The following is a 16,134-nucleotide window of genomic DNA, read 5'->3' on the forward strand; positions in this document are numbered from 1 at the left end:
AGAATCTGACAAAATACAATTTTTCTAGAGGGAGAACAGATAAATATTTATTTCATGAATACTAAAAAGTTATTTTTAATCCTGAACATCAGTATTAAGAAAAAAAAGACAAATCACATTTCCCCAGTAGTTCCAAAATTGTAATCCTCTCTGTCAAACCAGGTTCCTTTAAAAATACAATGGTACATTAAGAGTGTAAAGAAATGTCTAGAAGATAGAGTGGAACAATGAAAGCTTATACACCAATAATTGCAAGGGAAAAGTTGTTTAAAAATATTAATTTCCTCATTAACAAAGAGTACACAATATAGTTTTATGTGACATTCCTACTAGGTAGTTATTTGGTAAGAGACTGGAATCTAAACAGCTATGTGAAAAGCATGAATTGACTTTAGAAGTTTTCTTTAGTAGAACACAATTTAATTATTTTAAACCCACCAATCTTACATTGTATTATATATATGTATATATACATATATACACACACAATACATACATATATATACACAATATACATACTTACATATATATGTATATACACACACACAATTTCAGTTGCTGTTTGATACTACAAATGTGAATTTCAAAAACACAAAACCTACAGGAAGATAATAATAGCTGCATGTCACCTTGTTCCTTTATAATCCACCATGAGGCTATGTACTATATACCCTCCTTAAAAAGCACAAGGATATTCACTGAACCTAAAACTATACTAAAAACACATTGGTTTGAAATGGATGATCGTAACCAAAAGAGCTCACTGTTCTGATTCACTGTGACTCATCAATGCTAGAACCATGTGGATGTCAATGGCTTCTGTACCTCCATGCTCTCAAGTGTATCATCCGCAGCAAAAAGGAACAAAGAGATTTTCTGAGTTCACCCCATTTGACCACTTCCAACCCATGTATAATGGATTGGTTAATAGTTTTCCCCAAAATCCATCCAAAAAAATTATATTGGGTTTCAGTATTGTTGCACTCACAACAACTCTTGTTGGGTCAGCCTACAGCATGGCTTCAAAAATCAATTAGAAAATGGCACTGAAGTATATACATCAAAAAGTTTAAGCAACAAAACCTCTTAGAATCTAATTAGGGGATCTTATCTAGATGCATAAGAATAACAGGCATCTAAAAACAATACTGCAATTCTCTCATACATTTATCAACTTTTTGTTGTTTTCCTTTGACAGGGACATTGCAGTGGAGGGTTAAGACACTTGGGTTATCACACTACTTGAGAAAATACGGCATAAAATATTTTTAAAAGCAAATGTTTCATTCCTCTTTCTTGCTAAACCACAGCATGTACTTACTGTTGATGCTCCATGTGTTGCTACATATAAATATGTTAAGTAAATGGGTCACGAGAGTTTTCATGGACAAATGGCTAAGGGAAATGGGATATTAATCAGAACATGTGTTGTTATGATGACTTATCTTAATTGGGACCCAGGGCACTCCAGATGTTTGGTCCCTGTACACTCATGAAAAATAACCCATAAGGATCCTAGATTCTCATGTGGAAGGCAATTCCTTCATTAAAGAAACAGACCTACTTTTGTCAATACATAGAAGGCTACAGTGAGATATCTTCCCAGAACTAAGAAATAATGTTATCCTCTGAGAAGGAAGAGAATAAAAAATCCAAAGGACGGGATTAACTATTTGTAGAAACTACCTCAAGGCAGTAGTGTTGATATCAGTGCCATAATCAATGATGAAGTGTTGCAAATCAATCATTGCTAAAAAACAGTTAAGCCCTACAGTCTTACAGGTTTAATTTTTAAAGTAAACTAGAAAGGACTCAAGGTTATTGTTACAGTGTAGCACTGTCCTGGGTATGAGAGAAAAGGACAGGGTACCAGCTAGTGTCCCCAGAACTGTTCATCATCTTTGGCCTATTTTACCCACCAGAGCTCATGATCTGGGCATAATTTTGGGAGGTATGCAAAGCTTATGATAATATGTTAGGAAAAGAAAATAAGAGAGAAAAAGTTTGAGGACCGTTGCCTTAAAAACAAAGAAGTTTCATCAAAATCAAGGTCCAGACATGTCATCAAGGATGACTGAAAATGAACAAGAATGAGAATCTACCCCAAGATATCAACATATCTGATACTGAATGTGAGATCCAAAAGGAGACTAGACGTAAAAGGGGTGCCATGGAGGGCCGCCTCTTGCACTGTCAGTATCTAGTGTACACAAGATGGTCCCTATTCCCTCTATTGGCAGATCCATCCCAATGGTAGAGACAGACATTTCAGGATATTCTACCTTGAAGTCACAATTCATCAACTAACTCCCCCTACATTCTCAGCTTAGCAGGCAACTTTCTGATATGATTTGACTTCCCCAGTAGGTTTTCCTTCGGGAGAAAGAAACCGCTGACTGGCCAGTAGATGTGAGCATTCCAGTGTACATGAAGGATATATTTCACAGTAAATTGGCAATCAAAACCACACATTGGTCACAACTATTCATTTTAGTGTCAACAAGTCTTCTACAGCATAATCCACCCTTCATTTACTGTCAATGTGGACTTCCTTCATCTGACGATGTCAAAAATAAGAAGTCCATATACATGTGGATCTATTTCTAGACCCTCTATTCTACTCCACTGACCCATTTGTCTATCTCGATGCCAGTACTATACTGCCTTGATTATTATAGCTTTATAAGTCTTGAAATCAGGCCTACCTGTTTAGTCCTCCAATTTTTTCCTTCTTTTCCCAAGCTTCTTTGTCTATTCTGAGTGATTTGCATTTCCATATACATTTTAAAACCAGCATGTCAATTTCTACCCAAAAAGCCTGCTAGGATTTTAATTGGGATTGCATGGAATCTACAGATCAATTTAGAAAGAACTTAAATTTCAACTATCTCTGGAAAATTCCCAAATATTTGGAAACTAAGAATATATTTCTAAATAATCCTTAGATCAGTGTAGAAATTTAAATAAAAATTAGAAAATATTTTGAAATGAATGTGAATAAAAATGCAACAAATCAGAGTTTGTTACTGAAATAGTATTTAGAGGGAAATATACAGCATTAAAGGCCTATATTAGAAAAGGAAAAACATCTCAAATCAATGACATTAGCTTCCACTTTAAGAAACTAGAAAAATAAGGCAAACCAAACCCAAAAGCAAGCAGAAGAGAGGAAATAATACAGATCAGATCAGAATCAATGAAATAGAAACAGAAAAACAATGGAAAATATTAATGACAATGATTAATAAAATTTATTAACCTCTAGCCAGACTGGTTAGGAGAAAAAGAGAATACACAAATCACCAATATAAAAAATGATAAAGACAACATCACTATAAATTCTATAGCTATTAAAAAGAAACTAAAACAATATGAACATCCTATGACAATGTAATTCCACTGTGACCTGTGAACATTCTTTGTATGACTTGAATCATTTTACATTTGTTGGGACTTGTTTTACGTCCCAAAATGTAATCTATATTTATAAATGTCCTATGTGCACTTGAAAAGAATATGTATTCTCATACTGTGGGTGTTCTGGGAAGGCCAATTAAGTCAAGTTTGTTGATAATGTCATTCAAGTCTTCTATTCCTCGCTGATTTTATATATACTTAGCCTATCAATGATTGAGAGAGGGATGTTAATGCTTCCAAACAGAATTGTGTATTAAAATTTGTTTACACTTCATTTCATGCATTTTGGTACATAAATGTAAAGGATTATTATATCCTCTTGATAAATAGACTTTATCATGAAATGAACCTCCTTTCTCTGGTGACAGTGTTTGCTATGAAATCTACTTTATCAGGTATTAATATAATCATGCAAGCTTTCTTTTGATTACTGTTAGCTTGGCATACCAATTTCCATCCTTTTATTTTTGGGTTTTTGTGTCTTTTAATATAAAGGCAGAATATACTTGGGTCTTACAATCTGAAAAATTCTGCCTTTTATTTGGGCTGTTTAGGCCATTTACATTTAATGTGATAACTGATACGCTTAGTGTTAAGTCTATATTCTTGCTATTTGTTTCCTATTTGTCTCATCTATTCTTTGTTCTCTTCTTATTCTTTTTCTACCTTTTTTGGATTAATTATTCTTATGATTCCATTTTATCTCTTTTGGCTTATTAGCTATATGTCATTATCTTGTTATTTTAGTAATTGCTTTAGAGTTTATAGTATATGCTCTTAATTTATCTCAATCTATTGGGTTGGCCAAAAACCCGAACGAACTTTTTGGCCAACCCAATACCTTCAATTGATATTATATCACTTCATGTATGATATTAGAACTTTACAATAGCATATTTACATTTCTCCCCTTCTCACTTTTATGCTATTGTCATCATACATTTTAGTTTTATATATGCTATAAACTCAGTAATATATTATTATTTTGTTCAAATAGCCAATTATTTAAATAGTCAAGATATTTAAATGATAAGAAAAATATTGTATATTTATCCATCTAGTTACCATTTTTAGTGCTCCTCATTTCTTTGTGTGGATCCATATTTCCATCTGGCATATCTATCCTTCTGCTGTTAACATTTTTTGTAGTGTAGGTCTACCAGTAATGAATTCTTTCAGTTTTTATATCTGAAAAATATTGCTGCTGGGTATAAAATTCTTGGTTGAATTTTTCCCCTTAGCACTTTAAAGATGTTGCTCCACTGTTTTCTCACTTGCATTGTTTCTGATGAGATATCTACTGTTATCCTTATCTTTGTTCATCTCTCCATATGTATCATTTTTTCTCTAGCTGTTTTTAAATTTTTTCTCTTCATTACTGGTTTAGAGTAATTTGATTATAATATGCTTTTGGTGTAATTTTCTTTATATTCCTTGTGCTTGTGTTTTATTGAGCTTCTTAAGTCTATGGACTTATAGTTTTCATCATTTGGCAAAATTTTAGCCATTACTTCATCAAATATTCTTTCCTCCTTTCCCTCTTCTTTACTTTAGGGACTCCAGTTACACATACATTAGGCTGTTTGAAGGTGTCTTACAACTCATAGATGCTCTTTACAATTTCTATTCTTGTTTTCTGTGCTTTATTTCAGATAGTTTCTATTGCTAATTCTCACTACTCTTTTCTTCCAAAATGTCTAATCATATCCAGTGTGTTTATCATTAATCCCATACAATATTATTTAGTTAATACCATCCAGTATATTTTTCATATCAGACACTGTAGTTTCCATCTCTAGACATTTGATCTTTTTTATATCTTTCATGTCTCTACTTAAACATATGGGCTAGAGTTGTAAGAATTGTAAGAACTACTTTAATGCTCTTGTCTGCTAATTCTAACATCTGTTTCAGTTCTGGGTTGATTTCAATTGGTTGTTATTTTCCTCTTATTACTGGTAGTGTTTTCTTCCTTCTTTGCACGTCCAGTAAATTTTGATTGGATGTTAGATATTGTGAATTTTAGCTTGCTGGGAGTGTGTATACACACACACACATGCTTTATCCTGGGATGCAGTTACTTGGAAACACTTTGATCCTCTTATATCTTGATTTTAAGATTTGTTAGGTGAGCCTAAAGCAACATTTAGCCTACAACTAATTATTCCCCTGCTAAGGCAAGACAATTATGAGTATTCTACCCAATTCCCTTTAAATTCCAATTCCCTTTAAATTATGAGGTATTCTAGTCTGGCTAGTAGGAATAGGCACTTTTATTGCTCTGTGTGAAGTGTGAACATCAGGACTGTTCTTTCTAAACCTCTTGAATGGTTCTTTCCTGGTCTTAGATGGATTCCTCATTGAGAGTCAATTAGTACTCTGATGAATACTCTTCAGATTTCTAGAGTTCTCTCTCTCTTCAGTTCTATCCTCTCTGGTGTTTTATCCCATTAATTATAGCTGCCTTGGTATCCATGGATCCTTAGTCAACTCCTCAACTCAAGGAATCCATCAGGTCTGCCTGGAAACCCTCTCAATGCTGTAAGCTGAGGCAATCGTCGGGCTTACTTCATTTGTTTCTTGTCTCTTAGAGAGCACTGTCTTCATTTCTTGATGCCCAATATTTCTTGATGTCTTCATTTCTTGAAAAACCATTCTTCCACATATGTTGTTTTTTTAAAAAAATTGTTTCAGGTAGAAGGGTAAACCTAATTCTTGGTAGCCCTCTTTGCAGAAGCAGATGTCCATGGATTGTATTTTGTCCACTCTTTCCACTCTTCACAACTGACTTACATTTCATGAACTGACATCTTTAAACATTCCAATTCCCAGAACATTCAATAAAGGAAAAATTCCTGCTGAACTCCCTCCCTGGGACTTGGTAAATAACCTTGCAGGGCCTAATTATAGAGAATCATTTGAGAGACACAAACACTGGCTATCTCTTATATCTCTGTTAATGTAGTCAAGTAAAGTTAAGGGAAAATTCATATTTCTGGGCAACTATAAAAATTACAGCTATGCTATTTCAAACATGACTAAAAACACACTGAAAATAATTCATTCATGTGGCACCCCACAAGTCTATATAAAAGGTGAGAGTAGTTTTCTCAATCTGATGGTCCAAAGTTTGGAGGGCAATATAATTTGAACTTTCAGATTTTATAAAGAATGGAATGCTATTTATACAAAGTAAAAGCAGTGTTTATGAAGCCCATTACAATGTAGGTTCATTCTAACTGGTCTGGGATTGTCATCCAAAGCTTGCCTTTAAGACGTACTCTTGCTGACCAAACTGTATTCTACAGCTATGCAGTCTCCAGTATGTGGGCCTCCCAACATACTGATAACACTGAACAGATTTCTGTTTTTGTTTTTCCCCAAAATAATAACTCATTAAAGGTATAAAAAATTGAAAACTGAAAACATGGAACATTTCCCATTTACGCTGCATAATTCACAAAGACTTATATTCCATTCCATTATAATCAGCAAGCCCAGAATCAACTTTTCATAAAGTTTAAAATGAAAAATGGCAAGTGGGAAAAGAAAGAGTATAGAACTCATTTGTGATGGAGAAAATATGGTGGAAGGGAAAAGATACAACAATAATTTGTAAATTATTGAAAAAGGGATAATAGTACTCTTTAAATGTAGTGAATGTTTTTTTCAGGGTATAAGGCTATATTAACAATTTCACACAATTGCAACTTTATGTGTAAATCTAACAAGCTTGCATTAAATTGCACAATTTATGGAAAAATATAATGGGAATTACGCTCTTACCATCTGTTTTCTTTGAATCATTTCTGACATTGGATTGATCCTTCTGGTCTGTCTTATTTTTACCATCTTTCAAGTCACCTGAAAGTAATAAACATGACAAACAGTACATGTATAAAGCTAACGGGGAAGTTATAAATATCTTTAAAACTGTCAAGGTAAAAAAAGAGAAAAAACCACATAATTTTAGTCGTGAGGGGTTACATGTCTGAGTGTAAATATCAGGAAACTGGATTAGGTCCTGGAAATTGGATTATGATCTGGAAATTAAGACTGAAAGTTCATGTTAAACAGGATTGTACTTAAGTCAATGGTGTTATTTTCCAAGGAAGGCAGTTCAGCTTTACTATTAGGCTGTGGAGTGAGGAAAAACCCACGTTACTGTAAGTTATATCAATTTATAGCTACTATTTAACTTCTATGTGCTTTTCTTTATCTGCAAAATGGTGATAATAATACCTACTTTATAGGCATAATATAAGGATAAATGCATTTAAGGTATTGAATGTGCTATCTGGCACGTCACTCAATGACAGCTGTTATTCTAAAACAGAGCTGTAAATGGTACTTTAATTAATGAGCTTGTTGAAATGTAATATGTAAAAGTTAAAAAACACTATGCACACCAGTGTAGAGTGAACATGTGTCAAAAATTTATTTAATTCATTTATGAAGGAACCAGGAAGACAGTAAGGATGGTTCCAAGAGCATTTAAGGAAATGGATATTTCTAGGTATTTTAGAAATATGTTAAAATAAGATTGCTAGGTTAGAGACGAAACTGGTTATGTCTTACAGGGCAATAAAACTATAACTGTTGGGGTTATCTCCTCTAGTAGTCAAAAATCTACACGTTAGTACATAACTTCACAGTACCTAGGCTTGAGCAAATAGTAAATGACAAAGTTAAACATAGTCATGTTCTTCTAAAACAAGGGGTCAGCAAATTATTGTCCGTGGGCAAATCTGGCTTGTTATCATTTTTGGAAATAAAGTTTTACTGGAAACATAGCTACATCCATTCATTTATATAATGTCTGTAGTTGCTTTCCTGCTGCAATGGTAGAGTTGAATAGTTGCAGCAGAAACATGCAAAGCCAGGAATATTTATTATCTGGGCCTACACAGAAAAAGTTTGCTGACCCCTGCCTAAGACAGTTAAATAATCCTTGGGCAGGTCTTTTTGACAATATGCCAGTGTGACATTGAAAGGACATGGTATTTCTTCTCTCAGATTTATTCTTAAGTTTTGGATATTTTTCTTACAAATCTTACTGATGGCGGCTTTCTTTTTAGCCTGCATAAAACCAAGAATAGATTACTACTAAATTACTGGCATTAATAAAGCAAAAAGACCCTAATAATTATTGCAGCCAGGAAGCAGGGAGTAGGGCCCAAGGCGGGAAGGGTACATTTATCTTTTCTACTTTCTTTGTGCTAGGCAGTGTGCTAAATGCTTTACATGCATCATTTCATTAAATTCTCATAGCAACCTCATTATGAAGGTACTATTATTGAAAGTAGACAAATTCATCAGAGATTAATTCACTAAGTGATCAATTTGCTGAATCACCAAATGATTGAGGATGTTTTCCAAGTTTGAGTTTTTCCTTGACTTCACTGCAGACACTCTGTCACACGCTGGTCAGGCCAGCTGTGTTGAGTGTAGTGGACTGCTCTCCTGAATGTGTTTCACATGCTCTCAGGCTGCATCTCTGCCCCAAACTTTGCAAGAGTGTCTGCTGCTATAGCAAAACTGCTCCTGTTGGCTACTTTAGATCTGGTTTAAGCCATCGATCTGACAAATGACCAACTGATCTTTCTACAAAGTGATTTTGCTTAAATATTAAATAGTCTTAAGCAAAACCCCACAGAATCATCTCCATTTTATGGCTCTGGAACCTAAGGCACAGATAAAGTAATTTACCATAACATACACAGACAGGTCTGATTCTAGAGGCCAAGCTCTCAAGTACTGTATTTTGCAACTTCCCTATGAAGCTTAAGCTCTAGATTTCAGACTTCCACTTACTGTTGCCATTTTTATTTTTATTTTTATTTTTTATTTTTTTGCGGTACGTGGGCCCCTCACTGTTGTGGCCTCTCCCGTTGTGGAGCACAGGCTCCGGACGCGCAGGCTCAGCGGCCATGGCTCACGGGCCCAGCCACTCCGCGGCATGTGGGATCTTCCCGGACCGGGGCACGAACCTGTGTCCCCTGCATCGGCAGGCGCACTCTCAACCACTGCGCCACCAGGGAAGCCCTACTGTTGCCTTTTTTAAATGCCTTTGGCCTATAGATTTATATAGAAATGGTTACCCAAGGATAATTCAAGACCATTTTAGGTTACATTCTACAAAATAAGTAGTTTTAATGGAATTTGACAAATTCTAAGCTTGAGGGAAGGGGAGTCAACTGTGGCCACAGTGCCAGCAGGAGGAGTGTGAGTGAAGCACATGGTCATTGGACATTACCACCACCAATGGCCAAAATAGATGGATTCCTTTGGAAACCCCATGGAACAGTTCAAACACTGGCTTTTCCCTATTTTAAGGATGCCAGAAATGAACTCAAGGATGATCCTGAGCCTTGTAGTCAAACTAATTCCCTACAGAAAAAATGGTCTTTCTTTCCTCAATGAGACTTCACACCTCTAATGCACAATACTTTAAGGTTTCAGGGTTGCTCTGGACTGCAGCTTTACCCACAGCTGCAGCAGGGCCAGGATGTCTTCTAGAAGTCAGCAGGAGTAGTCTGATGTGCTGGATGCTAGCCAACAGCCTGTGGAAGCCTGCCTTCTCCTCAGTCAGGGTTGGGGAGGCTAAAGGGGAAAGTACCTTGATGGAGACCAAAGCTTAGGGGTTCCCATGATAGCTAATAGGGGACCAAATGTCTAGAACCACAATTAGCCAATATCCTTCAGCTCCATCCTGGAAGTATCTTGAGCGACCACAAAGAAGGGTGCCGGGAAAGTGACACATGTTTGTTTGATGATGTTCCTTGAACAGAATCCATTAGGTAATTTCCCATGGGTTGAATATGGACTAACGGCTGATGTGAGCTGTTATTCAATAAACAGGGGGAAACAAAAGAGCCTTTCTGTGCAGTTATAAATCATTTTAATTAGGCTGCTGCAACCAAGTCCCGAACCACCATTAGCTTTTATTATTATTGCTCAAAATTGATTTCTTTCCCCACCTCTCATTTAATACTTAATTTTTAAGGGAAATGGTAGACTACTGCTTACTTTGGGAAATGAATGCAGTTGTGAGTCAGTCCAGCCTAGCTGAAGGCTCAGGCTCCTGTTTTCTTTCAGGCACTCCCCTAACCATCTTAAAAATAAATTATTGCCACCTCTGCCCTCTCTGAGTATTTGTTTATGCCTGTCTCGTAGAATGTATAACCTCCTTTGTGACCAGCATGTTTGTATTCATTGGCTTCTCTCCCTGACCAGACCAGGGGTTGGCAAACTATGGCCCATGAGCCAAACGTGGTCCCAATGCCTGGGTCATATAGGTCCCACAACCTGAAAACAGTTTTTAATATTATTAAATAGCTGAAAAAAGAGAAGGATATTTAATGACATGTGAAAATTTAAATTTAAATTTTCATAAATAAAGTTTTATTGCAACATAGCCATGCTCACTTTACATGTTATCTGTGGCTGCTTTTGTACTAAAACAGGCGTGTTAAGTAGTTGCAACAGAAACTGTATGGCTGCAAAGCATAAAATTTACTGTCTGGTCCTTTATAGAAAGAGTGTGACAACCCCTGGAATAAACAGATTATAAGCTTCTTGTGGACAGTAGCTGGGTCTCAATATTCCTTCTATTTCCTACTCTCACCAATAGCGTCGAAACGCGCAAATAAAGGCATGCTGGTTAAGGAGTACAGAATTTGGACTCACACATTCCTATTTGACCTGAAATCTCTACTTAATGTTTGCTTGGCCTTAAGCAAGTGATTTAACCTTTCTGAGTCTCGGTTTCCTCATCTGCAAAATGGAAATGAGTATATCTACCTCATACAGTTGTTAGGATTTTTAAATGATTTAATGTCTGTAAAATCCCACGTACAGTGTCCGGCACATATTAAGCATTCCATAACTGTTACTGACATAAAAATGGCTGTTTTTATTAAGGAAAAGACATTTTAAACCCACTTCCCTAACAGAAAAAAAAAGTAGGGAAGAAACACATCTTGCCTTTCTCACCAGTCCTTACATATTCCCCCTCTGGGAAGGAGAGACTCGTGTAGAAGGAAGAGTTGAGTATGCACAGCTCAGCCCAGCCACCCGTTTCTCCAGCCCCCAGCCCCCTCTGAGATGCGTTTTCCACAAGACACACACCTTTTCTGTTACTGCAGAAGCAGCCTGCTTAGGTGTGGAGTGGGGGGTAAGGGACGAGGCCTGATCCCACCTGCTCTGCCAGTGTCCCGTGGGCCATGCCCAGTTCAGGGCAGATGTGTGCAGAAGCCCATGTGCTCAGCAGATCAAGTCTGTGTTTTCCAGTTCAGCTCCAGTTGCAGTGGAGCTAACACTGTGATCACTTTCTGATTCTGGTGTCTCCCTCTTAGTTGGTTCCACCCTCAGTAGGGGAAGACAGGGGTGCTTTGCATTGTTCTCTAAAACTCCAACAGTTGTATTAGAAATTCTTATTGAATTGAACATATTTTCTGACCTATGATGCGTTTGAATACAAAGCAAACTAGTTACGAGCTGTCTCCAGAACCTGGCTGCTGAGGGGCTGGGCAAGTCGGATGATGGCCTTCCCTGCCTCCTGGGGTGTTCGTGGGGCTTACCTGAAGGAATTTAGGCAAAGCTCTTGGAACACGACATGAGCTTTTTTTTTTTAAACACCTTTTCATTTTATTTATTTATTTATTTATTTTATTTATTTATTTGGCTGTGACGGGTCTTCGTTGCTGTGCGCGGGCTTTCTCTAGTTGCAGCGAGTGGGGGCTACTCTTCATTGTGGTGTGTGGGCTTCTCACTGTGTTGGCTTCTCTTGTTGCACAGCATGGGCTCTAGGCGCGAGGACTTCAGGATTTGTGACACGTGGGCTCAGTAATTGTGGTTCACAGGCTCTAGAGCGCAGGCTCAGTAGTTGCGGCACACAGGACTAGTTGCTCCGCGGCATGTGGGATCTTCCGGGAGCAGGGATCGAACTCGTGTCCCCTGCATTGGCAGGCGGGTTCTTAACCACTGCGCCACCAGGGAAGTCCTGACATGAGCTCTTATCATTATTACATGTATTAAAACATTGTTTTCTGCTCTACATGTTATATATGTCAATTGCAAAAATAATTGGAGAGTGTCGTGCTAAGCACTTTCTACGTATTTCTCATTTACTTGGGCTGTGTAGCATAATAGCTAGACCATGGTTCAGAGGAGATCACCTGGACCTACGAGGCAGGTGAGAGTGAATATGTAAAGAGAGAATTTATGTATTTATGTATTTATGTATTTATTTATTTTTATTCTTTTTAAAGGATGGTCTTTTATTTTTTATTTATTTTTTGGCTGTGCCATGTGGCTTGCCCGATCTTAGTTCCCAAACCAGGGATCGAACACGGGCCCTCTGCAGTGGAAGCGCCGAGTCCTAACCACTGAACCACCAGGAAATTCCCAAGAGAGAATTTTAAACAGCATCTGGTGTATAATCAATAAATGCTAGTTGTTTTATTGTCATTGTTGCTTTTGCTACCATTATTATTATTGGAAGCTCACAAGTGGCCCAAGCTATGAGCAGTTATTATTATGCACATTTTACAGAGACAATGGAAGGTTAAGTAACCTGGCCAAGGCCAGCAAGAAGTGAGAGGCACAGCTGTGACTTGAATCCAGGTCTGACTGCCAAACGACCATGCCACAACCTGGCACTTGAAAGCTCCAGTGACTCTGAACTTCCTGCTCTTTCCTAAACAAGGTATGCAATTCCATGCCCCTATGCATTAGCTCATCGTATTCTCTCTGGCTGAGAAGTCCCTGTGTCCCCCCAAATTTCAGCATTTGAAACACAGCTTAGACATCACCTCTTCTTGAAGCTTTCTTTGACATTTACTACATCTTGCAATCCCCAGACCCAACAAAGCTGCTCTTTTCTGCACATGGCCCTTGGGTATTTTATCTGCCATGCCACTACTGTTACTGGCTCAGAATTAATTCTGAGGGTGTCCATATCCCCTAGGAGATTGTGGACTTCTTGTGGCCTTTTCATTTCTAAATTCTCAGTGCCAAGAGCAGTGCTTGGCATTGAGTTGTTAACCAATAAATATTTGTTGCATTAAATATAAGAAATCATCAACTGTATGCACACAACAGTGACCAGCTCATCCTGGTTTGTCTGGAACTTTTCTGGTTTTACTACTGAAAGCCCTGAATCCCAGGAAACCGCTCATTCCCAGGCTAACTGGGATGACTGGTCATCCTAATGTATACACTTGTTCACCTACAGATATATAGACAATACTATGGAAATAGACCTTAGGCAGACATGAGTGCCGGCCCTGCCAGGGGGATGGTACCTACAGAAGACTGCCTTTCTATTCATTCATTCCTGTGCTAAGCACTCAGAAATGTGCTGGGATTGCTAATAGGAACTTCTCCTGCTGGTAGGCAGGCACTGGCCAGAGTCTCCAGGACTACCCAGCTGGAAAGGGCCCAAAAGATATAAATCTCCCCAGAGAGCATGGCTTAAGCAAGCTTCTGGCTGCTTTTGATGGGATCCTAATAGGATCCTCAGCCTAGGGAGGTATGATCATCAGCAGCTGGATGGCCAGGGCAGCCCTGCTCTGTGACCTGTCCTCACAGGGGCAGTTCTTTGCCAGCGTCCATTCATCATATCATTAGCACCCTGAAAAGAGCCCTTCACCAGTGCAATCCTACTCACCATCCTGTTGCTTTTCTCCTGATGACTTCTCAGCTTTGGAATTTTTCCCACGAGGGCTGTCACTTTTGTTTGTTCCTGTTCCATTGACTTGATTCTTAGCTTCCCCAGATGCCTTTTTCTCGGCTTTACCAGATGCACCTTCTTCAGCCTGGCTTTTGGCTTCCATTTCCTTTTGCTTCTCCTCTGCGGCCAGGCGAGCCTTTTCTTCTGCTTCCTTCTTGGCCTTCTCCTCTGCATCCAGAACAAGCCAGGAAAGGTGGAGAAAATATAAAAAGAGGTCATGCCATTAGGAGAATTGCCTCTTTGAACAAAAGCAAGAATTTGCATTGGGAATTAATGCATTAAAATGACCTAAGGTGTTTACTGTGCGTTTGGGGTATAATTTTGGTTATTTCAAGTCAGATTAGTATGTATATTCAGGAAACCAATAAAATCTGTTCATGGTGATGTCATTTCTGAAAACAGTGGGCTAGAAGAAGGGGATGGGGAGAAAGTAATAATAAGGATAATAATAATTAATAAACCAATACTGTAATTGGCATTGATATTAATATTACCACCAATAAGTTCTCTTGAGTGTGTCCTCTATGCCAGGTATTATAGTAAGCGCTTTCCAAGGATTACTTCCTCTCATTCTCAACCTCATATGGCAGCTACTATTATTGTAACCCTATTTTACAAATGTGGAATTGAGGCTCAGAGACATTACAAAGCTCTCCCACAGCCCAGTAAAAACTGAAGTTTCATGTAGATTTGCTTAGAAACTGGAGTTTAAACATAAAAAAACTGATTACAACACCAAAATACAGGGAAAATAACCACCACTAGAATAATACTGTTGCAGGCCACTGTCTGTGAATTTAAAAGTAGGAGGAGGGTAATTAGGCCTCACAAAAAAACATGGTCTTCAAACTGTCCACAGGGTGAGAGGCAGCCTTTAGTTTGGCCAGGGATGCTGGTCTGTGTCTTCCTCTTTAATGAGAGGGTGTCAGCCTTATTTCCAATTTGGTTGACTGTGAAAGGGTCTGGCTCTGTGTTTAATCAAAAACATAGTGTAATTGCCTATGGTCAAGGATTCATGAAAAAGTGGATACATTCATTCAACTAATATTTATTGAGCAGCTACAGTGTCAAGTACTGTTTTAGGCACTGGGAATACAGCAGCAAGCAAGAAGACTTATAGAGTAGAAAATACCATAATTAAGCAAACAAATCACTAGGATAATTTCAGATGGTGAAAAGAGTTTTACAAAAAAGTAAAGCACAGTAATATGATGGAACGCGATCAGCATAAGGGAAGGAGGTGGCATTAGGGAAGGAGGTGAAGTAGGTGACATGTGACCAAATCTTGAATGATGAATTGCTGACCATGCAATAATCAAGAAAAAAGAGCATTCCAGGCAGAGGAAATAAAAAGTGTAAGGCCGTAAGACTGGAATGAGCTTGGTATGTTCCAGGGACAATGAGTTAGCCAGTATGGCTAAAGCAAATTTAGTAAGGGGTTAGTGACAGATGATGTGGTCAAGTGACCAAGGACATGCAAGGTTGAGATCATGCAGAGCCTTGGAGGCAATGAAGTGGAGCTGGATTGTAGGAAGTAACCTACAGAGACCAACGGAAGGCACCTAACAGAAACCAATCCTCCCTTAAGGTCTACAGACTCACTGTCTAGCATTCAATTCACTCAAAAGGGCTTCCAACCTCCACTATGAATAGCATTATTGCATTTTTTTCTCTAGATGTGTTACAAATGCCCCACACCTCATTACCAGGAGTCTTCTTTACTTCCTTTGGTTAGCCCTGGTCCTGAAAACAGCTGGCTTTCATAGATGACAAGTGAGATTTTAATCTAATGGGCACCAGAGTGGTTATGCATGTGATCACATTTCCCTTAGTTTCAGCTGCTAAATAGCACAAAGCCCAGATTTGGTTCCAGGTTCACACACTCACCGGGCTTTATGGCGTTGTATTTTGTGCATGTCTATGACCTCTGGCTTCATTTTACTCTTCCTGCCCTTACATTTGCCTGGCTCAGATGTCCTCCT

The 16,134-nt window shown here is 38.1% G+C and overlaps 1 protein-coding gene across 5 annotated transcripts in view; it reads right to left on the reverse strand.

The window, feature by feature from the left end:
• Positions 1-16,134, reverse strand: part of PDE1C (phosphodiesterase 1C) — a gene marked incomplete at both ends in the record, with an annotated part of 532,083 nt that overhangs the window by 36,646 nt on the left and 479,303 nt on the right. For all 5 annotated transcript variants that reach the window (XM_082632880.1, XM_082632883.1, XM_082632882.1 and 2 more), the window contains 2 exons: positions 7,204-7,281; positions 14,090-14,320. In XM_082632880.1, the coding sequence (XP_082489006.1) occupies positions 7,204-7,281; positions 14,090-14,320 (309 nt within the window). The remainder of the gene's footprint in view (positions 1-7,203; positions 7,282-14,089; positions 14,321-16,134) is intronic.

This window comes from Mesoplodon mirus (genome assembly GCF_964341445.2).
Source record: "Mesoplodon mirus genome assembly, chromosome: 9".
Classification (NCBI taxonomy): domain Eukaryota; kingdom Metazoa; phylum Chordata; class Mammalia; order Artiodactyla; family Ziphiidae; genus Mesoplodon; species Mesoplodon mirus.